Consider the following 26325-nt stretch of genomic DNA (forward strand, 5'->3'; position numbering starts at 1 on the left):
TCCTGACCAGACCCAGCAGGCCGCCTAAGGAATGCAAGCTCCAGGCCTCAGCAGTAAAACTCTGACTGGGCAAAATTGAAAGAGAGGAAGCGAGTAAAGAGAAAGAAAAGTGTTGAGCAGACAAGGGCACGTGGGCCATCACAGCTCATTCTTTCATACAATGCGGACAAAGACACTCTGAAGGGAACACCAGGGCGGGACCGAGGAGACGATTCACTCTCTCGGTCTCTCAAAAGGACAAAGGAAAGATACAGTTCACTTGTTTAACAGTAAACTTGGTTAACTGTGAGTACTGTGTATATGAGATCCATGCTTGTTGTTGATCTGAGGTTTGTGAGAACTTTTTTGCTGATTTTTTGCAGTAGTCAATTCAATTTTTGTTAAATCAATGGTATCTCATTGTTTCAATATCCCACTCCACACAGCTGTATATTAAACATCAAATATGTTCTGATTGGCTGTCAGTTTGTCACTTCCACTTGTTAATCAAATAAAAGGTTTATTGAGTTAAGGCCCGTTCACACCAGGAATGATAACTATAACAACATAGTTTTAATAGATGTTCCCTATAATGAGAATAGGGAAGTCCACACCACAAATATAATGATAAGGACACAGAGGAATGATATCATTGAAATCACTTTTGGAACGATTATTTTTCAGCTGATGAATGGAAAAAACATTGACACGGAGCCAATCAAAATTCACCCAACTTTAAAGTGCTTGAGTAGATATCATCCATTTGGTTGGACGCTAATAGTTATCGTTATAATTAACTTTATAGGTATTGTTCTTGGTATGAATGACCCTTTAAAAGTAAGTTAAGTAAGCACATGAACACAAAGACTTCCAGCTACACAAGGTCTATTTCACGCAAACAAATGTTTTTAAAATACTTCATAATGCAATGTACAAAGTACAAATATTCAATGTATTAAAATCACCCCAATTCATATGAGGTGTTGATTAGGTCTACACAACATTTGCGTACTTGTATAGAGTGTGTTTCTGTAATCGTCCAGCCAATAGCACACCCACATACAAGTTAAAATGAACTAAATCTCAGATTAAGTAGGGAGGTGAAGACTCCCTTCACAGAGATGATGTAACATCTTCTAAGCAGTGTTTTGATTCTGCAGAAGGATAATATTTACTTATCTTTTCCTGGTGGGTCAAGGGTGTTGATTACACTTGCGCTTTTTTTTTATTAGTCCTCTGGTTCTCATGCACTAGCCCCCACCCATGACACAGGACACACACAATCTCATCAGCGTGTCATCAACATCAGCAGCACAGATGCAGTAAACAGTCGTGAGAGTGGAAGCCTACCTCCTCTTGTGATGCATAGTTGGGAGCCGCTGGATCCACAGACCAGTAGCAGTAATCAAACCCAAACTCCATCAACTTCTCCCTGGAGTCAGCCAGTCCCTCCGACCGCCCGTCCAAACGTCCCTCCAACTATATAAAGGGAAAAAAAGAGTGATAAATGGGAGGTGGTTAGCAGGATAAACTAGATTTGTACATTTTCTGAAGAGCGGTGCTTCCTCCCGGCCACAGTACTGTTATGGGGTGCGCTTCCTGTACACTGATGTAACTCGCTGCTTAACCACCATATTACGATGCGTCATTGGAGAAACGAACTAGCTAGTAACGACTGTTTCCCAAAACTGTAGTAATTTTGTCACACATCCAACGTTCAAACCATGTTGGTTCAACAACATATACACTCACCTAAAGGATTATTAGGAACACCATACTAATACTGTGTTTGACCCCCTTTCGCCTTCAGAACTGCCTTAATTCGCGGTTGGACTATTGCAACTCTCTCTACTTTGGCATACCCAAACAGTCTATTGCGGGTCTCCAATTAGTACAGAACACTGCTGCAAAGTTCCTCAAAAGAAAATGGAAATTTTATCATGTTTCACCTATCTTAAAATCTCTGCATTGGCTACCTGTGCATTTTAGAATCGAGTTTAAAATTATTTTATTTGTTTTTAAATCCGTAAATAATCTGGCACCGAGCTATTTGTCTGAGCTACTCTGCCCACACAACCCCACACGAAACCTGAGGTCTGGTGATCAGAGACTTCTGTCTGTCCCCAGATCTCGGTTAAAGAATAGAGGGGACAGAGCCTTTGCTGTTGCTGGCCCTAGGCTGTGGAACAGCCTTCCGGTTTACATCAGAGCTGCTCAATCTGTAACTGTTTTTAAATCCTCTCTTAAAACCTTTTTTTTTTTTTTTAGCTTTTAATTCATTGTGAGCTTCTGTCATGAATGTGTGGTTTGTCCTTGTTCTTTATCTTGTGTATTGTTCAGCACTTTGGTCAGCCCTGTTTGCTGTTTTTAAATGTGCTATATAAATAAATACAAACTTGAAACTTAATTCTACGTGGCATTGATTCAACAAGGTGCTGAAAGCATTCTTTAGAAATGTTGGCCCATATTGATAGGATATCATCTTGCAGTTGATGGAGATTTGTGGGATGCACATCCAGGGCACGAAGCTCCCGTTCTACCACATCCCAAAGATGCTCTATTGGGTTGAGATCTGGTGACTGTGGGGGCCATTTTAGTACAGTGAACTCATTGTCATGTTCAAGAAACCAATTTGAAATGATTCGAGCTTTGTGACATGGTGCATTATCCTGCTGGAAGTAGCCATCAGAGGATGGGTACATGGTGGCCATAAAGGGATGGACATGGTCAGAAACAATGCTCAGGTAGGCCGTGGCATTTAAACGATGCCCAATTGGCACTAAGGGGCCTAAAGTGTGCCAAGAAAACATCCCCCACACCATTACACCACCACCACCAGCCTGCACAGTGGTAACAAGGCATGATGGATTCATGTTCTCATTCTGTTTACGCCAAATTCTGACTCTACCATCTGAATGTCTCAACAGAAATCGAGACTCATCAGACTATAGGCAACATTTTTCCAGTCTTCAACTGTCCAATTTTGGTGAGCTCTTGCAAATTGTAGCCTCTTTTTCCTATTTGTAGTGGAGATGAGTGGTACCCGGTGGGGTCTTCTGCTGTTGTAGCCCATCTGCGTGTTGTGCGTTAGGGGTGGGAATCTCTAGGCACCTCACGATTCGATTCGATTACGATTCAGAGGGCTGCGATTCGATGCTAAATCGATTATCAGAATCTTTTTTTTGTGTGTGTGTGACTATAAATACTTTGCTTTAAAAGTACAAAGTAATGACCCATAAAGAATTAACGTACAATATATTTTATTAACATTGCAAAGAACCAACAGGAAAATACATGTGTGTCAGAACTAGCAGCAGCATATTTGTAGTAAATTAATAATATAACAACGACCGGTAACGTTACAGCCGAGTGTTTTTCCTCCTCTGGCTGGAAACGTGTCATTTGGCTTCATGTGTCTTGTTTCCGAAATATTTTAGTTTTACTCTACAAAGCTTACAACTAGTGTGGCTCTTGTCCAGCTCCTTTCCCCCTTCAACTTCAGAAGCCAAAATATTTCCACACGTCAGCTTTTAACGAGGAGGGTGTTTGGATTTGGCGCTCAGCCATCGCGTCCGCGTCTGTTATGTGCACGCCACAGACGGCCCGGCCACTGCACTTCCGCGCTTCAGAGTTCCGTCTTTCGCGTTCCGTCAATATTACGTTATTATAAATATATATCTTAAACATTTTTTTTTTTTTTTGAACATCGATTTTTGACAATTGTGAATCGATTCAGAATCGTCCACGTCCGCATCGCGATGCATCTAAGAATCGATTTTTTCCCCCACCCCTATTGTGCGTGTTGTGGCTTCACAAATGCTTTGCTGCATACCTCGGTTGTAACGAGTGGTTATTTTAGTCAAAGTTGCTCTTCTATCAGCTTGAATCAGTCGGCCCATTCTCCTCTGACCTCTAGCATCAACAAGGCATTTTCGCCCACAGGACTGCCGCATACTGGATGTTTTTCCCTTTTCACACCATTCTTTGTAAACCCTAGAAATGGTTGTGCGTGAAAATCCCAGTAACTGAGCAGATTGTGAAATACTCAGACCGGCCCGTCTGGCACCAACAACCATGCCACGCTCAAAATTGCTTAAATCACCTTTCTTTCCCATTCTGACATTCAGTTTGGAGTTCATTAGATTGTCTCAGGACCACACCCCTAAATGCATTGAAGCAACTGCCATGTGATTGGTTGATTAGATAATTGCATTAATGAGAAATTGAACAGGTGTTCCTAATAATGATCTTTAGGTGAGTGTATGATGTTGATGCCATGCAGTTGGTGGAGGTAAAACTTCTGCTAATTATTTGGTTAGAGATTGAATTCATGTCAGATTATTGCTGTAAATAATGACTAATTCGCCATTTCTGTTTTCTGGGGCTTTTTTTACCGATTGATTCAATGGCAACACTATTAACGCAGAAATGAATCTGCAGCAGTCAGGTGGCACAGGTCAGTGCTCTTTAATGATGGGATGAAAGATATAGATTGTACTGCATTATAGCTTGCTTATTTTGCTCACTAATATATTTAACTCCATGTTATACTGACAAGAAACGACGCTTCTAACCACAGGTCGAGAGCTGTAGTTCAGAACACAACTGCGATGCTGTTTGCGAATGTTTGTTGGAACTAGTTTCGGGAAACAATGTTTCTATCAATAGAAATTGCGAACATAGCTGGCTAACACTGGTTCTGAGAAAACGCACCCCTGGGTGGTTGCCAGTGAGGTGTGTTATGCAGTTTCTAGGGTGTTAAGAGTGTTTTTTATGGCATTGCTATGCAGTTGCTAACTCAACAAGCCATGCAATTTAAGGTACATGGTAAAGTGTAATACTCTGGGTTAGTGGTTTATTGAAATCCCCAAGTATGAGCAGTAGTGATATTTAACAACTTCACTAAAACACAAATCATATTACATCACATATAGTCACTGGCGCCAGTGATATCATGTTTTCTGTTAAAATGATTAAAGCGGTTTCACATACTCTTCGTTATCCAGCCAGCCAAGTTTTCTATTATAGCGTTTTCAAATACAACAACACTCATAACAGCTGATAACCATTAATTATGATCACTTCTGATTAAGTGCTGCCACAAACTACATTACAGTCCATTGAGAAAAGTGATTTTTCCATTGAAAGTCTGTTTAGTCCATTTAATCAGTTACTAGGAGACAAGCCCTTTATGTGTTCAATTTTTCTACTAATAATATTACAGCACACTGATGCCAAGAAGCAAGGCTGTGTGCCTGTAGCCTACGCCTGCGATACTCTTCAGTGCACTTAAAGACAACAATTAGGAAGTAGTTAGGCTGGGGGACAAATGACTTAAGCATTTGAGCATGACCTGACTGTCAGCATCAAGTTATTACCCAGATCTCAGCAAACAGATATCACATAAACCTCAGCAGTTTATTCGCCCAGTCAAACAAATCTTCACTGCACAGCGTGTGCATTTGGAGGAGCGTGCAGAAACATGCCCGGGCATCGCCAGCCTATCACCACGACAACGTTACTTTTGCTGCTCTGGTGTGTAATTATTCACAAAATGGCAATCCCGCAGCTGACTTAATGACCTCACAATATGGCCCACAGCTACACTAATGAGCCCTAACATTGCACTCAGCACTGTTATATTTAGGCTCAATAATAATACACAAAATCAGATCTGATTATATGGCCATGCTCCAATACTGGTATCCTGAAACAATATGAAACATAAGTTTACTCCATGCTAACTAGTATTTTCTTCCCACAGCGGCACTGGCAGACCGGCTGAACCATCGTGAGACAGGCGGGAAGAGTCGTCGCAATAAAGAAGACATTTTCCTTTAAGCATGTGGTTTTAAGATGATATGTATTTGCTTGTTAGTGTTGTATACTACTACTACTACTACTAATTAAGTACTTTAACTTCTCAAACTTATCATTTCCACTGGCACAATGTGTTACTGTGATTTTACTGGTATGGCTGTAATTGTATTTTGTTCATTGATGAAATGTGGTTAATATGCTGGTAAATCTGTATATTTTATTAAAGTTCAGCAATGAAATGTAAAAGATTAAACCTGAATAAAGCTGTTGATGTGAACCAATAACTTGTGTTGTTGAATATATAACAGTAAAAAAAAAAAAAAAAAAAAAAAAATAACAGTATAATGCTGTACTTTATTTGACAGTGTGCTTAAAACTAATATAGTCCGTTTTACAGTAATTTTACTGTGGTTTAAAAAACAGAAGTTTGCTGGCTTCTATACAATGGAAGTCAGTGGTCACCAAAACTGTTTGGTTACGACAAGGTTTAACATTTCTTATTTTGAGGTCTGCAAAATGAAGAAAGTCATATCGGTTTAAAACGAGGGAGTTAATGAGGGAGTTAATTATGACATCTATGTGCTGGTTGGGAAAAATGCACCACTTTAGTACTTAACTTTAAAAATCATACTATTGTACATGAAACTGTAGTATGTTCAACGTGTCAGAGCACATGTGTTAAAAGCTAGGCCTTGTCTCTGACAACATGATTTTGTTTCAAGATGGTCATATAAAACCAGATCCTAACTTTTTACTGAAAAATAGATGAAGATAATAATGCATCTGATCTTTCATATTCCCTTGGACCTCTGTATTCTCATTCAAATGTTATATTAACAATTTAAAAGAGGTTCTGTCGACTGACACACATTGGGCTCAAGGCATTCATCAATGTGACTGCCTTCTGGCCCGGGACCCGGGAAGGTGTGCAGCATGAACAAATAATACAATGTCAATTTGTGTGTGTCTCTTATGCTGTTTTAATTTCTGTATGAAGTCTTCCTGTCAGCTTTCCACGCCTGTCTTTTGTTCGTTTATGTGAGGCCATCTTTTCCCTTGAAAACTGTCCTACTTTCTTTAAATAACTAGTGGAAAGCAAGTCTTTGTCTTGCTCGCGTGCTCACAGCAGGTGACCAGATGTGGCTCCTGCTATGTCATTAATCCATTAATCAAGAACTGCAGTATTTCCTGCTTCAGAAGTAAGAAAGTAGGCTATGCATTTGTCTTTACATTTAGACACACATTCTTATTTAAATTTAAATAAAATGTCTATTTTTTCTTATTACATACACTACCATTCAAAAGTTTGTGGTCGGTAAGATGTTTTTAATGTCATTGAAAGAAGTCTCTTATGCTCAGCAAGATCTTTATTTTATCACAAATACAATAAAACAGTATTATTGTGAAATTTTCTATTTTAAAATATTTAAAAAATGTATTCCTGTGATGAAAGGCTGAATTTTCAGCATCATTACTCCAGTCTTCAAATGGACTGCATTTATATAGCGCTTTCACAGACCGAATGGCCACCAAATCGCTTTACATATTGCCTCACATTCACCCATTCACTCACTCATTCATACACCGACGGCGGTGTCAGCCATGCAAGGCGCAATCCAGCTCGTCTTGTTCATGGACACCTCGACACTTGGTCAGGTGGAAGCGGGGATTGAACCACCAACCTTCCAGTTTGTAGACAACCTACATGAACCACTGAGCCACTGCCAGGGTCACATGATCCTTCACAAATCATTATATAGCCTACTGATCTGTTTAATATTTTTGTGGAAACCATCATACATTTTTCAGGATTCTTTGAGGAGGAAAAAAAAAAGAAAAAAAAAGAAAAAGAAAAAAAAAGCATTATTTAATTTTAATGCACCCTTGCTAAATAAAAGTGTTTATTTCTTTAGATAAAAGAATTATGTATACATCTTACTGACCGCAAAATTTTAAACAATAGTGTACATTTTTATTTTATTATTTTGGCCTGTAGTTATCACCGAAACTATTTGGTCCAGAAGCAGTTCATCTTAAAAGTTATCCCACTGATCAGGTTTTGAAGCTCTTTAGTGAAGAATGAGGTGTGGAATGACATTAGAAAGTGTAAGGCAAGAGTGCTGCTTGTTTAGGCATTTGGGGTTTCCAAGAAGAAAGCGATAATTGCATGGTGCTGCTATTTGAATATGTTTATTCAGTTCATACATGCATAAATAAACAACTGAGTAATCCAGCAGGAAGAGAATAATTTTCACTATAAACTTCCTGTCACTGAGATACTGCAAATAGCTGTCTAATCCTGACACTGACTCCTATTACAACAAATACTTCTTTTTTGCTTTCACTATTCATTAATCCCTCCATGTTCTAGCTTGTACTATTCTACACTTCTCATCATAGATATGTATACGTAGATTCCACATTCGACCGCTCCAGACACGGGGGGCGCCCGCCATCTTGGAACGGCCAAAGTGTCGTCACTCACAGTAAGAATCAATGAAGCCGCAACATTGCATAGCTTCTGGTTGTAAAACTACCCTGAAGAAATGGGATAACCTGATCACCTTTCACAGGTGAGAATGTGTTGGTTTGTGTTTTTATATGTATTAACACATATTACAGGTTTTTAAACTATGGTAACTTTTTAATGTTACGTTAGCTAACGCAATTGTCTTGTTGTATTGTGTAAAGGCCCCGATATACTCACGGCGAAGTTCTTTTACGTTCTTCGCTTGGGGTAAAAAGAAGTTTGAAAATCGCGAGCAGCGATATACTGTATCAGATATAGATATTCATACATGCGTCTAACTACAGTTGCAGACTCACAGTCAACTCGCTCTCTCGGCTTTGACCAATCCAAGATGGCAGATGACTTGGGTATTGCGGCCCAAATAAACAGCCGCAAATGAGGCATCTATGTATACACGTCTATGATTCTCATGTGTATTGCCTCTTTAAGATCGCTTCATGTATTCCTCATTAAAGGATCTGCTAAATTAATAAATGTTAATGTAATTTAATGTCAATAACTGGTATTTCTGTGTTTTATAAAAGCAGGTACTTTCTGACACCATAAACTTTTAAACTGAAGGATTTCTCAAAATCTTTCAAAAATAAGGCTCAAAAAATAAATAAACATGAATTTACCTTCACATTTCGGACCCTCACCACTTTGTCCTTCACTTGTACAGCTAACCGTCCTCCATCCAGACTCTCCCTGCAGAACAAAAACAAACAGACTGATATTCAAGACACTGTACAGAGCACTGCTAAGTAAACATTTACAATACAAGCATATTCATTTTCTTTTATATACTAGTTCCTTATTAATAAATGATCACTGTTAAAACACACTAAAAGATCGAGGTGACACCATATCCCAACAAGACGCAATGCGATGAGATTCCAGTGACAAGCAATTTGTCTGTCCAAAACCAGACGTGACGCGACTACTAGACGTGACAAAACCAATCAAAATTACAGCCAATCAGAAGAGCGTGTGGGCGGAGTCTCTCTGCAAACACACTGCAGTTGCAATGAAATAGATAATCAAATTCATAACTATTACTACATCATTTGAACATTATTAAAAATACATACTGAGTGACTGAAACAATCTTTGTCATAGAATGCACTTGTTTGTTTACATTGAGTTGACAGAACATTCTTGTTTCCTTTTATTTATTTTCAAGATCTGAGGTGAATTATCCATTGTTGCTTTCAGTATGGCTATAAAGGGCACGCAAAATGATATTCAAACTAACATTAGATGCTTTTAACATTAAATAAAGTGTATGGATCATTCCTGGTATTCGGTGCCTTTTGGCCATCATAAAATGTAGAAAATCAAACTTAGTTCATTTAAATTATGTAAATAAATTGTGTAGTCATGATAGGGTGATGTAAAACATTTAAAAAATGATTTTGGTCAAACTCAGGATAATTTGATTATTCAAAAGTTTGCTGTATGTACGATTTTTTAAAAGAAATACCACTTTTATTTACCATGGACTGATTAAATTGATCAAGTGACAGTAAAGCCATTAAACAATGTTACAAAAATATTTCTATTTCAAATAAATGCTGTTCTTTTAAACTTTCTAAAAAAAGAATCCTGACAGAAAATTGAATCATGTGCCATGCGGCAAGATTCGTTTCTGCACATAATTTTTTCCCCTAAAGATAACAGACTTAATTTATGTAACTTTTCTGTTTTTATATTGAATGGTTTCAATGACTCCAGGTTAACATTGAGCTTTCTAAAACCCGCAGAGGCATGTTTATTTGGCTGTGATCATATCCAGCCCCATATTCAGACAGGGCAGCAGAGTGAGAGGCCAGGGGTCTGCAGGATTCGTCCGCACAGAGAAGGTCAGTTTTAAATGAAAACAGAGCGCTGAAAAACTCCTCCATGAGACGCACAGCTGAGCTGAAGCAGGTGTGTGAGTGAGCGTGCAGGATATGTGTGTCAGTGTGTGAGAGAGCAGCGAGGACAGCTGTTCAACCTCTCCAGTATCGGGTTCCAGATAAACTGATGCAAGAGAATGAAATCCAGTGTAGGAGCATGGCTGTGTACAAACCTGAAGTCTGACATTGTGAGCAGGCTGGGGAAGGCCTTGTCATTTACACTGCATCCTAAAGCTAAAGTGTGTCATTTTTCAATGTTAAAAAATATGTTTTCTTCCTATCCAGCTCAATGTGCAAACACACACACACATACACACACAACTATAAGCAAGTCACTTGTATGTGGACTTTCGTACTGTGACTCTGTGGCACTTTCAAAACACTGCCAACGTCTATTTCTTGCTCAGTTTGGGGTGGAACAACCTGTTTGTTGTTGATGTTTTTATGTAACCACAAAAACATGAAAAAGGCGGTATATAAATTGAAATCATCAAACATTAAATGAGAAACGAGATATTCTAAACACAAAATAATGAATAATGGCTCAACCAGTAGAGCGTGGCGCGAGAAACGCCATGTTCATCATGGGTTTACTTCCCAGGGAACTGAAATAAAATGTACACCCGTGAATGCAATGTAAGCTGCTCTGGATAAAAGGCAAAGCGTCTTCTAAATGCATAAAAAATGTAAATAATATTTAATAAATTATTATTTAAAATTATTATTAGTGATGCACCGATATGAACATTTTGGCCGATACCGACAACCGATAATTCTTTATATTTGAAAGCCGATAACCGATATATTGGCAGATAAATCTAAATCCAAATTTTAAAATACTTTGAGAGCCTGATTACAAATACAAAGGCTCACCGTTAAAAGCCAAATCATACAGGGGAAAAAATAGGGGGGGGGGGGATACTATGAAAGTCAATGGCTACTGTCAACTGTCTGGTTACCAACATTCTTTAAAATATCTTCTTTTGTGTTTAACAGAAGAAAGAAACTCATACAGGTTTGGAACAATATGAGGGCGAGTCAATGATGACAGTTTTCATTTTTGGGTGAACTGTCCCTTTAAGCAATGGACTCATCCACCGAAGGCTGGGAGCTTGTTATGAAGCTCTTATAGCTTGTGTAGTATATGGGTCTGTTTTACTCTGTCAATGATGAATGAAGGCCCTGTCCACAACCACAACAACCTACCTCGCCTGTCAGTGTGTGTGTGCGCATACTTCTGCCTAGAAATGCTGCATTTTATGACATAGCCTAATCAGTGGAAAGGAAAAATAACTCTCGTTATGAGGAAAGCATGTTTACAGACTTGGATTTCTGTGCCGTTCCCACACAATTCCTGCCATCTCCAGCAATGAGTATTAGTTTGTTTCCAGCTGAATAGCTGAATTCAAAAAGAAGGCAAAAAGAAGTTGTATTTCAAGCATTTGACAAAAGCAAAAAAAGTGCAGAGTCAAATATTTCTAATTCACATGCTCATAAAAACCAACGGCTGCCTATTATAAGGCCATCTTCATTAGCACAATAGTGTTGGAAAGCCATGAAGTCGTCCTTTGTGATGCACGCTTCAGGGAGACTCTTTAAATGTCAAGGCTAGCAGAAACGGCCAAACACACGCACACATCTTTGTGTCTAAATTAAATCTGGGAGGAGTTTCTTTACCCCCCTGTCCAGCACCCACATACTGTAGTAATTTGGCTAATGCTGGAGGGTGGGGCAGTGGGCTCTCATGGGGCAAACTCTGTGTTTGAATACCCCCATTTTTAAAAAGTTAAAGAAAAACACATGCTTTGGATTTTACTAACACAGCATGCATAACATTTGTACTGCAATTTTGTGAAAATGATAAAAACAAGATATTGAAGTCATACAGTACCAGATAAACTTTTGGGGGAGGGGTTTTAAGGGGATTGAATGAGATTTTGGAGATTATAGTAATTTATTATGCACAAAACACATAGTTCTCAAAACAACTAAACATGCACTGCTGATACATTATCTCCATTTATGCACTGCTTTTGCAGGTTTTTGAAGAGGCTATGATTTATTTTTTTAATCTCTGAATTGATGCATGTTAAAACTTAGACATTACATATTAAATACATATGCAATATAATGAGATGTATACAAAGATCAAGCAATGGTTTTTTTTGAATGGCAGCTTATTTGTGTCAGTTGGCTGTCAGCGCAGGCGGTCTATTCCCAATCCCAGACATAGCAACAGTACAACAACTCAAGGATGTTTATGTACTTCATACGACCTCATTCAGCAGTTCTTGTCATGTACTTTTACAATTAATTTCATATAAGATCCATTAAGACTGGTCGTACCTGGAGTTCAGCGGACGGACTCGAATCGCGACTTTCACGTTTGCCATTCGCTTGACACCGGGCGGAGGAGGGAAACGATGAATTGAAGTTCAGCTGTCCGTTAGAGTCCATTTATTAAATGTCTCCACAGCATAGAATTATCCCGAGCAGAGTAGTGAAACCGAATACACGTTTTTCGGGTCATGTTATTGATATCGTCTAGACAATCACAGTCACAGAGCACATTATGAAGCCGTGGCCGCAGTTGAACTGCGCTAAAACTTCCTGCCGTCTCTTCAGGAGGGGGAGATTACGAATCCTACTATAGCGAAGGCTCTGCTCATGAATATTAACAGTGTAACGTGACGTTAGTTCAATAGTACTTCCTGATTTGCTGAACGAGTTAGCTTACTTTGCAAAAGGCGTGGCTTCTAAACATTCATGATTTGTTTACCTGTTTGTTACTAGTCGCTCTGGGAAGGAGCGTTCAGTAGGTCGTTAACATTAATGAGCTCAGCCATCGCCATAGTAGGAAACTAGGGCAAGAGAAACAAAGGCGAAGTGCTCGCCTGAACGCACACGTTAACTGCCTGCCTGTCTCTGCTTTACTCAAACCCCGTGTAGTCATTAAGACAATTGTTTTGAAACAAATCAATATTTTTATTCGGCAAGGAATAATTAAATTGAACAAAAGTGACAAAGAATTACAAAATATTTCCATTTCAAATAAATGCTGTTCTTTTGAATGTCCGAATATGAAAAATTTGAACAAAAAAGGGACTCAGACGTTCACAAAATCACATTTTATTACATTAGATAGGTTTAGAATTATACAGATAATAAAATTGTACAACATGAACAAAGTGCAAATTTTTCACATATATATAGACTAAGAAATGCATACAAACCAACAAGCAGAAAAAACATTAACAAACACTTAATAAATAAATAGAATTTAATGAAAAAGAAGCACAGTGAATGGTCGTTATCATGTTTTACTGCGAGGCAGTATGAGTGAAAATTGGCAAAGCCCTGTTAAAATTTCCCACAAAATGTTTTGAAGATTTATAATCAATGACTGGTCTATCAACTCAGCATTTTTGAGCAGCAAATATTCTCCTTGCAACTAATAATAAATCAGATTTTAAAATATTTTTAAAATCATATATATTGTAGGGTTTAAACATTCTTTCTTTTGTTCAAATATGCATCACTCATTGCCTATTCATACAATAGTGTTTGGCTGTGATTCATGTGTAGAGTTGGTAATGTCGTCACGTGTCCCCCTAGTGGTCATTGAGAGACCTGCAGTATGTCCCTGTGGTTTGGCAGTGAAGGCACTGGGAACTGCGTGGTCAGGGAGAGCTGCTGAAACTTCTCTACAGACTCCTACAACAGCAAATGAGAAAAGCCATCAGAGAGCAATTTGTGAGAATTCCAGCCTTATAACTTATAGCATATGTAAGAAGCTATTACCTCTGGCCAAGATAACGCTGACAACTTTGGCCAGTTGATGCCCACTTCCTCCTCTCCTAAAAGACCTCTCTCTATTAGCTGTCTTATCAGGAACAGGTAGTCAGTCCTCTGTAATATTAAAGGATAAACCACTGTTTAACCAACACTGTTGCTGTCGTCAACTAAAACTAAACCTATTAAAATGGTTTTCAGTAATAATTAAAGCTAAAATAAAATTGTGTATAAATATAAAAAAATGCAAAAAATTAAAAAAAATTAGAAATTTAGTCTATATATATATATATATATATATATATAGACTAAATTTCTAATTTTTTTTAATTTTTTGCATTTTTTTATATTTATACACAATTTTATTTTAGCTTTAATTATTACTGAAAACCAGTATATATATATATATATATATATATATATATATATAAAAAAAAAATGACATTACAAAGTTACTAAAACAAACTAAAATTAAAATGAAAACTGAAAATATTAAAAAAAAAAAAAACACAATTGAAAATATATAATTAAATATTAAAATAGTATATAAATAATATTAAAATAACACTTAAATCACAAAAAACATTTACAGCAATATTTCCACAAACTGCACACAGGATAAGAATGTAACAGCTCGACAAAACTGCATCAACACCACCAAGGTTTGATCAGCGGTTTTACCTCACTATCTGTGGCACTAAAAATGGCAGTCAGGGTGGGTTCACTGTAGAGAAGATGCAAAGGTGGAGAGGGAGCCCGAGTCCACAGAATTAAAAACCTTTCCAGTAGAGCAGGTCTCTTGTTCCCCTCGGCTGAAAACACCAGAGGAAGCTCCCCAGATACTGCACATGGAAACAAACCCAAACAGACACAATAGGGTATTAATCACTTTGAGTATTGACTTCATGTACCATTCTCAGTTTTCCATTAATTGTCCTCTCACCAAGTTTGCAGGCCAGCTGAACAGTACAACGCAACAGCATCTGCTCGACCACAGGAGAGAGGAGCTAAAAAAAAAGACCAGGACACAGGACAGAATTTGTAAGAAAGGTAAACTGTTCTAAATAAAGGACTAAAAACATTGAATGATGTGGATTAAAAGAAAAAGTTGAGTCAAGTTAGTACACTTGGGTAGTATGGGGGGTCTGATTACTTTTCGGCATCCAAGTGTTTGTCCCACTCTGTCCAGCAGAGACTCAATCTGATGAACAGTGAAAACCTCCTCATCAGACCTGGGTCCTACAGACACACTCAGAACCTCCTGAAACATGGGACAAAATTATTTGAGATCTGACCCACTTATATTTTAAAATGACTGTAAATTACCTTAGGTTTGCTTATTGCTGTCTAGTCCAGGCTAATTAATTGGACAAGTTTCATGATACTGCTGGTCATTAATTCCAATTGATTAATTCCAAATTCTACTGATAGACAGTGTCATTGGTAAACAGTATTATATACTATTATAATATTTAATAATAATTTGAAATAGCCTTTATTTTCATTTGTGATTTGTATTAGTTGTTTTTAATATTTCTATTTAGTTTTTTTTTAATTCAGTTTTAGTCACTTTAGTACTTCAATTCAAAATTTCTAAACTTGAAGTTTTGTAATTTATATTTTATATTTATATAATTGTAACTTCATTACAATTAACAAAAACACTATTTTAAATGATTAAGCTTAAGTTTAATTAACAATTACAACACTTCTGATGGCCTTGTCCAAGAATAAAGAAACATTTGATTGTTTAGCAAGTTTGACTGTGAATAATGTGTTTGATTTCAGCAGTTTTGTGGATGTCTCATTTCTCACTCAAATTTTATTTTCAACCACCCTTCTCAATGAATCCATAAAAAAAAAAAAAATCCCAATAATCACCTTAACTTCAATAATGACTTCTGATCCAAGTGGAACCTTATGGTTGCAGTCTGAAACACATTCTGAGGCACTCCTCTGGACCTGCTGACTCTTGCTTGATCCCTCACCCTCTTCGGCATCCAAACTGAAGGTTGAGGGCACACTCTTAATCACCCTCTCAAACGCACTCTTCCACTCTCGCTTTAGAAGTGCTAAGGGAGACATTCATTCAGGAATATTTAAGATCCCTAATATTAAAAAAGCCTACAAAATATGTAATAAGTCTAAATGGAGAATTTGTCATTTTAAAATGAGAATAAAATTAGGCTTCACTACTTGTGATGTTGGAGGACAGCCAGCTGCAAGCCTTTTCTGTAGCCAAACGAGTGGTGATGCTCTCAGCTGTGGTCAGGACCTAAACCACACCACACAAAAAAAAAAAGGGGGGGGGGGGGGGGGAATCATATCTCTAAGTAAATGATCTTAAAGCATTTTTTTTTTCTAAAATTAACCACAAAATATGAGATGACAAACAAGAGATTCACTGTACAGCAAAATTCCACCCAAGACCCATCTCTTTGTTTCTACAGAGTATTAAGTGGATTGAATTAATGAAGAGTGACTGTTTAACTCACAGAAGGAGAGGTCTCCAGAGGAAGAAGAACTCGGACAGCTCCAGGGGCATTCTCACTGCAGAACCTATCATGGGAGATGTGACTAGTCCAAAACATGTCGTACAACATGATGTATATGTAATGAGAGAAGAGAGCTGCTGACCTGGTGGCTCTCTCCAGAGTCTGCATGCTTGCGTCACACAGCTGTGCACAGATAGAATCGTTTAGTTTGGCCGTGTTGACACCCTCCAAACCCAAACTATCTCTGAGAGTTTTCTCTCCACCCTTCACAAGCTCCAACACAAGCGTAGCCCTGCCACACACAGAGTTAGGAAAATATGAAATGATGAAACGCAAATTCAAATTGATTTACATGGACTAACAGGCAGAACGAGCCAAAAAGACTGCCAAAATGGTGGGAGACTGACTTGATGTGTTTGACGCAGTTGGAACCGACTCTTTCCGCAACAAACTCTACAGTGCGTCTGAGAGATGGGGGCTGGTTGTGAAAAAAGGCCTGTTCCAAATCGACCTGTTAAAACACATGGAAAAACATGGACTTCTACACATGGATGACATGATCTCAATTCTTCAACAGATGGAAGGCATTTGCTTGCAGCGTACCTGAAGTTTCTGTTGTGAACGGGTGGTGGAGGGTCCCCTCAGTTCTGCAGATGTGGGGGTGATCTTGCGAATCAAGCCTCCGCTTTTGGACGTGCTACCAGCCACAAAAGCAGCGAGAAGTTTACGAAACTCCCCTGCAAAATTAATGGTGTAGAGGTAAAATCACCCTCAACAGGAATTTATTCCAACCGAAACTTAGTAAAAGACATAGTTAAGAATTTTTTTTCCAAACAGTCCACTCTCACCTAAATATGGACAGCAAGTTAAGAGAAGCTGTTGGTCCACTAATGGGAGGGTGTCCTTAAAAGAAAATATACAGTATTATACACATTGTGAAGGAAAAGGAAAAGATAAATAAACATTTCTAAACAGCTAAATGTATCCAGAGCAGAAGATCAGTGTTCCACTAACCAGCCCCTGACAGCTTGTATTATTCTCCAGTTCCATGATTTCTTCCTTTAGATCTGTGCTGAAGAAGAGATCTTCAGGGAAGATTGGGATCTAAAATAGGGACAGCAACAGAAAGATTTGACAGGCTCATAACCCACCTCTTTGTCCAGGCTGTATGATTTGGTCAATAACCAAAAAAAATAAATAAATAAAATAACCAGTGTATGCAGAAACAAACTATCAAATGATACCAGTCCCGTTTTGCCCATTTTTTGCTGTTATTTACCAAACCCTGCAATCTCTTTGCATTCACACTGGCCTTGACCATAAAAATGGATCCAGATCACTATTTAGGTGAATTTTGATTACATTTTTGACTTGCATTTGTCACAACTTTTTATATTATAATATAGCAATGTGGAATTATTATTCATTTTAAATAATGCAACTTTATTATGCAATATAATAAATTATGGCATGGTGTGATGTCAGAAGTACTACAGAAGTAAAACAAAGCAGGTCACATTGGAGGTGCCCATCTGCTACAGTTTTTACAGTTTTCGGCCTCAGGTTTGATTTTCAGCCCCACTGAAAATGAGTCGTCTCACCTGGAAGAGCCAGCCCAAAACTGCCACCATGAGCAGCTGATTCATGTAACACAGCTCCCCTTCTCGACCCAATACCATCCTCCTGAAACACACACATAAGCATAATTAATAGCACAATCACACAAAAAGATCATCTTTGACGTGTATGTGATAAACTCACTTGTAGATCTGGAGCAAAAGGCACAGAGCAGTCCTGTAACAAGGCAGAAATGGGCCAATATAATCCAGCATGGACAGGAACTCCACCATCCAGGGCACTGTCAGAATGGTGCGTCTCCGATACACTGAACTTCTCAACACCGCACACACATCCAGCACTGGAGAACTCTGACAATACACACAAGAAAACAAATTAGGTCCTAAAGAATACATAGCTTGCTGGCAAAAAAAATAATTCTGGCCTGTGTACCTTGCTCCGCAGAGTGACTGCAGCGTCCTGTATGTCTCTTGATGGCAGCTCAGAGGTCTGGTAAGGCAGAAAAGAGATGAAGCCCAAAAACTTGGCCAGAAGTCGTGCCGTGAGAAGCACAGAGGAGAAACGTTGCTTCTCATCCTGAAACAAAGAGCCCAAAAATGTGTTTTAAACCCATTCAAAGCCTTACTTTGGAGTGGTTGAATATTTTTCTTTCTGGTCTAACCTGTTGCTCCATGTCTCCATCACCGGTCTTCTCTCCCCGGGCAGGGCTGGCGTCTGGGCCGAGGATGGACACCTCGTCTAACTTCAGCAGCTGCTGACACAGACCATCTTTCAGGTGCTGGTTCAGCTGACAACTAGAACAAAGATGACCGTAATTAGAGCCAAGCATCAAAAACACATTAATAACCTTAAAAACTTTAAAGAGTTTTGACTTTTAGTCTATTAAAATTAGCTTAGATACAATCCATGCTACTGTACTCATAACAGCTGACAAAATGTACTTTAAGCAGGTATACACTAGCCTAGCATTTAAAAGTTTAGGGTCAATACATTTTTTTTTTAAAAGAAATTAAACCTTTTCAGAAAGGATGCATTATATAAAAATTAAGCTTTGCCATCATATAAATAAATTACATTTTAAAATATATTCAAATAGAAAACAGTTCAAATATATTCATATTTAACAATAGTCATGTTACTGTATTTTTTGATTAAATAAATGCAGCTTGCTGAGTATTTTTAAAAAGCGTCCTTCATTGCTTTCGCCCAGCATACAAGCTGTGATTTTGCTGTGCTAAAATTTAAACAAATATCCATTTGCCATTTAAACAAAGGGAAAAGCACTTCGATAAGCACTGTCCTTTTCAACAGAAAATGTCTACACAGGAAAGTAATCTGCACTCAAAATAATTCATACAGCTGGAGCAAGACTTGCAAAGCTTAAATTATGACATCATGAAAGCATCAATTGCACATCTAAAAGTCCCAACGAGTCCGGTGGATAGAACATTTACCAGCTGGCTGTCTGAAGGAAGCCCTTGAAGAACTCCTGATGACCAGGAAAGGAAGGTGGAGGGCAGGGACCAATGAGTCCCTGAGGCTGGACCAGACGCTGCTGCAGGCGCTTCAGGCGACCCAGGCTGTCTGCCCCCAGCATGCCCAGCAGATCAGCGTCAGGAGCGTCACTGGAGGAGCCCAGCACACAAGGGCTCTTGCACATCTAAAAAGAGAGAGAGAGAGAGAATATAAAAGGGACAGAGAGAGAATAAGAGGAAATGTGAAAGTAATCAGACATTTTGGCACACCTGGATCAGCTGCTTCTGGAAGAGTCTGGCAAAGTGAGAATGACTTCCTGCTACTGTCAGCTGACTGACCATTATCCTGTGGGTATAAATTATAAAATTTTAATTTGGAATCACAATCAAAATGATTTAGGGAGGAAATGTATATCATTCATATAAAAAGAGCAAAGAATATACTATTAGTTTTAACTATAAAATGTCCCTTTTAACACTAAAAAAAAAAATCACCTGACTCTATTGCCTAATGCTGCCTCAAAATCCCAGCCAGGCTCCTGATGAGAGTCCTCCCATTCTCTGATCAGCCCATAAAACACATCCCTAAAACAAAAGCAGGAAAAAAAAAACATGTCCCATATATATCCAGGCAACAAAACTGATAAATGACCTGAAACATCACATATTTGAAACACATTTATGGTGTTCAGTGTACCTCTGCTTTTTAAATGTGTGGAAGCCTCTATCGCTGCTAAAATTGGAACGGTTATCTGTGGCGGCCTGGAATGGCACTGAATGAACGAACAAGGGTGGACTGGGGAGCACCTGAGGAAGTGAGGACATTATTCAGCATGAGCTCTCAAAGGTTACTTATTGGTTGCTTTTAAACTAATGCTTACTTTAGCTGTGCAGTTTTCCTGAGCTTGTGCCAGGCGATCTCTGAGGGATGAGGAGAAACTCGCCACTCTCTCATTCTCAGACAGAAGCCGCAGAGTGCATTTGTCTAGGTGTGACACCAACCTGACGAAGAGATAAGACAAAGTCAGGCACACGAATCCGATCTGAAGCAGTAAGCAGTAATGAAACTAAACAGACTTACTCAAACTGATTCTCCAACACTCTCAAGGAAAAATACACACAGTTGTGGACATTTCCCAGGTAAGCTTTCTCCAGCACCTCTTCAAGATCATACATGAACAGGACACAATCAGGACATAACCAAATTAATAATTTTTAGTTTGACACATCCTCAAAACCAGAATAAATATCTAACTGGCGTGTTCAACAGAATCCCCCTGCATGAAAATCATATTGTTTTGTTCTATTCCACTATGGAGCCCGGTCAATAAAGTCATATTACAACAAAAAAATAAAATAATATAAAGTAATTATATTGTAATTATTATTATTACTAATACAAATATATGTATTTTATTAATTTATTAAAAATGCAAACAATAATACAATTATTTAAATATTACTATTACAAAAATACTATTGTACTGATAATTTTACTTTACAGTAAATTTAAAACGGCAAAAAAATACAAAAAGTGAATATAAATGTTTTAGCTAATTTAGCTTCAAGTGTAGAATAATGCATGAGTAATGCATTTTTAAAGCTGAACTCTACTAGCTTTGTGTTGACAGCAGGATTATGAAACGAGGTATCGTTATGACATCTCTTCAGCATGATTTCACATGTAAGTGTAGTCAAAAGCCTTAAAGAATTAAATAAGCTTTTAAATATTGACATACCTGGACTGTCTTGACACACACTGATTCCTGCCTCTGTAGATTTAGAGACAGACACACCACGAGATGTCAGGAGCTGCAGCATGAAGAACAGCTCCAGGAAAACACACGGAACCAGATTCTCTACAAGTAAAAATGCATTAAAACTTAAAACAGATGTAGCATGCTTATGTATATGGATGCTTCTATTATTCAAAAGTTTAGGATTGGCAAGAGTCTTAAGGCCCATTCACACTATAAACATAACTATATTAGCATCCACACCAACAAACGATAACACTGTTTATTAGAAACGTGCACTGCAGTTTTGTCGTCTGCTGTTTTGCTCAAGCTCTTTAAAGCAGGATGGATTCTGATTGGCTGTCAATGTTTTTATTGTTCATCAGCTGGAAAAATTCGTTCTGAAAGTGATTTCAACGATATCGTTTCTCTGTGCTGTTATCGTTATAGTTGTGGTCTGTGGTGCTATACTTTATATTTAGAATAATTTTTAGAACTACATCTTTATCGTCCTTTGAGAACGGGCCTTTATGCTCCTTTTTTATTTGAATACATTTTGTGATGGAATATAAAGTTCAAAAGAAAATAGATTTGTACTTGTACTTTTGTAAATGTACAAGTCTTTACTGTCGCTTCTTTACTGGCTGAGCTATGAATCCTCACATTGCCAAATATACTTTTACCATCGCTGATTTTTTTATCAACTGTAAATTAATAGAGCAGTATACAGCACCCTCTGCAGGCCACTTACCTGAAATGCAGGTACAATACAGCTCTGCTAAGAGATCCAACTCTGATTTCTGTGTAACTTTGTCAGGGTCAGGGCAAGGTGAATGGGGGTCAGGGGTCACTTTTGATCCCTGCCTGTGCACTGTTTTGGTTGGGGTACAAATGGCGGGGGTGGTTGTCAGTGGGGAGCTGGTCTGCTGGGCGAGTTTAGACCTAGAGAAGATGAGGCGGCAAATGACGACTTTGAACCACAGAGATATAATTCAAACTGAATCTCACAACATACCCCAGCATACCTTTCTCTCCTGAGCAACTCTCTCTCTTCCTGCAGACTGAGAGGACTGGCAGCGGTCGGTTTGGCCCCAGCACTCTCTGGTGCGCTCTCAGGCAGGCTGAGCGGGGTGGACGTGAAGCAGCTCTTAGGTTTACAGTTAGGCCGCTCTGCACTTACAGGAGTTGGGTTAATTCTCCGTGAAGGTTTGGTTGCTCTGGAAAAACAGCAGAAAGGTTTCATTTGATCTTTCATATTACAATTATCATACAATTGCGATGAATACACATTTGCAACACTAACTAAAACATTTGAAATATGCAAAGTTAAAATACAGAGAGGATCTGAATTGTTTTATTAGCACCTCAATGTCATGACGTAAACAAAATTCTGCATGAAATGTAAATTGCCTTTATCTTTCCTTCCCTATTGACGTATATTAAATTAAAAAAATTCTGGGAGCCACAATGTAAAAATGTCAGGGTGAAACAACTGTCCTGATATTATAATGAAGAGAAAGAATTAAATTTGGCATATTTCTATAATTTTGGTGTGTCTTTTTTTTTCTTCAAAAAATTAACAAAACCGCTTCAAAATAACAAAACTGAAAAGTATACAATAGCAGACTGTGTGTATGGAATGGGAAAACAAGTCTCCTAAGACAATCAGATAATTTGACCTATTTTATAACCAAACTAGTTTAACAAAGTTAATTCATAAATCAAATATGAATTTATATAATATTTTATCAATATTATTTAAATATTTAAAAATAAATATATCAATATTTATATATATATACACACACTTTATTTTTATTATACATTCTATTTTAATTAATAAAATATAAATATACTTGTATACATAAACATACAAAAAAACACTTATTTTTTAAAAATTCACTTTTTCATTATTTTATTTTATTGTCAATAAATGAGCTTGAAAATGGTAAAAACCATTTACATGAATTAAATTCTAAGAATTCGGCACATGTGTAGACTTTTTTTATTTATTTAATGTGGACGCTATTATTTTTTTCCTTTATTAGTAAATTTAAACTGAAACCAGTTGATTCACTCGCTCTCTTGCACGCGTGCATAGTTTTATATATTTAGATATAAAGAGTAAAATAGAGCAATGTTTTTAGACTGCTCAACGAGACAACGGCAGCAACCTCTCAGTCCCCCGCTGTCCGGCTCTGTTCGAGACCGGTACGTTTTAGGGCCGGAGTTGAACCGATCTTTCTGGAAAAGAGGTATGATTCATCACTTACACTGGTGAAGACTGGGCGGCACCCACTGGAGGAAAGTCTTCCAAATTATTGAAGTTGAGCTGCACCTGTGTTGGAGGTGACACTGGTTCCAGCCTCGCTACACCTCTACTTCTCCTGCCACCTCCTTCCTCAGACACAACAACGCGAGTTCCTGTTTGTCGGCCAGACGCGCACCCCCCAAACCCCCCACTCCTCCTGCGGCCTTTGTGCTGCTGTGTGGAGGAGCTGGGCTGGACCTCTGGGGGTGACGTCATGAAGTCGCCAAGACTGGGACGCTGGGCGGAGCGGCGCTCGGAGGGGGTGTTGCGGAGAGCAGGGCTCCAGACAGAGCTGAAGGAAGGGCTGCTGAAGGCGCTGACGCCACTCAAACAATGAGAGCTGGTAAATGGGCTCTCCTGCTCACTCCTCCCACCCACTGGGGACGTAGATGGGGCAGGAGAGAAGAGCTGGACTCGGCTGGCACTGCGCAGACCCTGGACTGGCGTGGATTTGTTGCCTCTCCGCTCAGAAGAGTGCTGAGTCCTGACAGATTTGGAGGTGCTGGGGGTCTTGGCAGGAGTGGTGGGGCCATGGGTCAAAGTCTGACTGCTCTGCTCTCGCAAAAAATTCAAAAGGAAAGGCACAAACTCCTCTCTGCTGACCTTGAATAGAAGGTCTTGGGATTCACAAACCTGCCAAAACAAAAAGAAACATCTAGTTAAGTCATGAAAAGACTTGAACAAACTTTAAAATAGAGCAAAACGAATGAAACTTTAGTTTGACTTTTTTTTTTTTACATTAAATTATCTGGCAAAACAAGTAATTTCTCAGTAAAAGAAATACAAGACATACAAAATAATTAAATAAAACCATTTTTATGTGGGAAATATAACCCATTTATCTCTGTTTAACATTATATAATTAGTGTTGTCATAATGAACTGAAACTAAAACTATTATTATTTGTTTCAGTAATTGAAATAAAGCTGAAATAATAAAATAAATAAAAATGTTGCCTTTGCAATGGCATCTAACTGAAATGAATCAGTTTAAGATGAAGTACTAAAATGACAAACTGCTAATTTAAAATTAAAAGCTAATTAAAATGAATAAATACCATAATTGTTTTAAAATATTCTAAAATAACACAATTAACGTTGTACCTCGTAAATAAGGCTGTTTTTTTCTACAATTTTGTGTTAAGACTATAATGATGCAATTATGTTAAGAAATATTGAGAATGTTCTATTTTCAAACTATCACAAACAAAACATCATGAAAGGTAACGTTACAGCTAATTTATGAAATATTTACATTCCCCAAAACATATAAGTTATGTAATTTCCCAGAAATCCCACCAAAAAGACACTTGATGATGACAACGTTCTCTTTTATTGCTCGAAAATGTTTTGTGGCGTTAACAGTTACCATCCAAATGTAAAACTTAAATTTAACTTATAAACAGAACGGTAAATACCCACATATAAAATAAAGCGACTCTTTAATGGTTGTTTGCTAACGTAGCTATAGATTAGCTGACTGAATTTCAGGAAACCAATCACCCATACACTCCGCTACGCAGTGACAGTGAAAAAACACAGCATTTAGAGAGAGAGCGCAGTGTAAACTCTTACGCGTTGTCCTTTGAGCCAGAGCAGAGTCTCGCTTAACTCCACTTTACTGTGCAGTAACGATTCCAAAAGAGCCGCCATTCTTCTCGGAGTATCATGAGAGTGACGTGCCTCTTGTCAGGGGCGGGATTGGCTGAGCAGTACAACGCGCGCAAACCTCAACAACACTGAAGACATTGCCAGTACTTCAAAATAAAAGTTCAGAGAACACTTGCGTTGGTTTGTACCTTCCATTTGATTACTGAGTAAAACTTTTTCAGAGAGGGTCTTAATTTTTTTTTTTTAAATCTTAGTTAAATGTTTCTGCAGGCCTTTATTGGTTTAAAAACATTTTATATGTGTGTGTGTATACACAGTATATAGGATATACATACACAAATCAATTGTTCTCTAAACAAATATAGGCCTACAGAAACATTTAACTTTAAGATACAGATTGTTTTCTTTTTGTTGGTAAAACTGGTTTGTAACTCTTCTAACCCCTGTAGACAGTGAGCCGAGGGCCTGGATCATCCATTTTAAAAAAAAAAGTAAAGCAGATATGGGCCCTCGGCCCACCGTCTACAGATTGTTTTCTTTTTGTTGGTAAAACTTGTTTGTAACTCTTCTAACCCCTGTATGGGTTTGTTTTGTTTTTCAGGGTTTTTTTTTTATCAATTTGCCTGTGTTAATGCCAACTGCATACATTTTGGCACAAGTGTGTATTTCTATTGAAATTGTACTATTTCACCCCCATTTCCTTTAATAAATCAAAAACTTTAATCCCTGGTCCATTTAACTATAAAATGATGCAGTCTTTGTTAGGCTTTCATTCTGTTGGCAAGGCTTCAAAATGGTTTGGCCTATAAAGCAAATTCCTGTTTTATTCCTGTTTTTATTATTTATTTATTTTTGCATTGCATTGCGTATTATAGAGCCAATTGGATAAATTATGCAGCTATATTGTGTGGGTGTGTTGGTATGGATGTCAGAGTATGGTTTGTATGTGTGTAATTAAAAAAAATGCGTGTGTATGCATGCATGTAATATTTGAGAGATAAAAACTCTACTGTACTGCAAATCACAAATCCAATGTGTGTATCAGTGGAGCTTTTCTGGCATCTAATGGGGAAAAAGGCTTGATGTGTTTTTTTGAAATTTTTCTTTTTGTTAGGCAACATG

General features: G+C 38.0%; 2 protein-coding genes across 2 annotated transcripts in view; both read right to left on the reverse strand.

Moving 5' to 3' along the window:
* The window catches only part of LOC130080311 (stAR-related lipid transfer protein 9-like), a 38186-nt gene extending 25371 nt beyond the window's left edge, over positions 1–12815 (reverse strand). The window contains exons 1-3 of the mRNA XM_056245668.1: positions 12553–12815; positions 8947–9016; positions 1330–1458 (exon numbers count right to left, since the gene is read on the reverse strand). Coding sequence (XP_056101643.1) covers positions 1330–1458; positions 8947–9016; positions 12553–12599 — 246 coding nt within the window. The 5' untranslated portion in view covers positions 12600–12815. The remainder of the gene's footprint in view (positions 1–1329; positions 1459–8946; positions 9017–12552) is intronic.
* Positions 12816–13329: 514 nt separating this feature from the next.
* On the reverse strand, positions 13330–25302 carry cdan1 (codanin 1). The gene is made up of 28 exons (XM_056245560.1): positions 25168–25302; positions 23556–24226; positions 22308–22499; positions 22034–22224; positions 21286–21405; positions 20628–20706; positions 20428–20548; positions 20244–20353; positions 20042–20131; positions 19817–19892; positions 19526–19731; positions 18733–18865; positions 18504–18647; positions 18255–18421; positions 18095–18176; positions 17508–17597; positions 17342–17396; positions 17097–17230; positions 16901–17004; positions 16636–16785; positions 16494–16557; positions 16195–16273; positions 15880–16070; positions 15152–15259; positions 14942–15005; positions 14680–14840; positions 14008–14115; positions 13330–13920 (listed from the first exon to the last, which is right to left on the reverse strand). Exons 1-28 carry the CDS (start codon positions 25243–25245, stop codon positions 13825–13827), a joined length of 3864 nt encoding a protein of 1287 aa, XP_056101535.1. The 5' UTR covers positions 25246–25302; the 3' UTR covers positions 13330–13824.
* Between the last annotated feature and the right edge of the window lie 1023 nt (positions 25303–26325).

Source organism: Rhinichthys klamathensis, unplaced genomic scaffold (assembly GCF_029890125.1).
Source record: "Rhinichthys klamathensis goyatoka isolate OS25496 unplaced genomic scaffold, OSU_Roscu_1.1 h1tg000032l_1, whole genome shotgun sequence".
Lineage (NCBI taxonomy): Eukaryota > Metazoa > Chordata > Actinopteri > Cypriniformes > Leuciscidae > Rhinichthys > Rhinichthys klamathensis.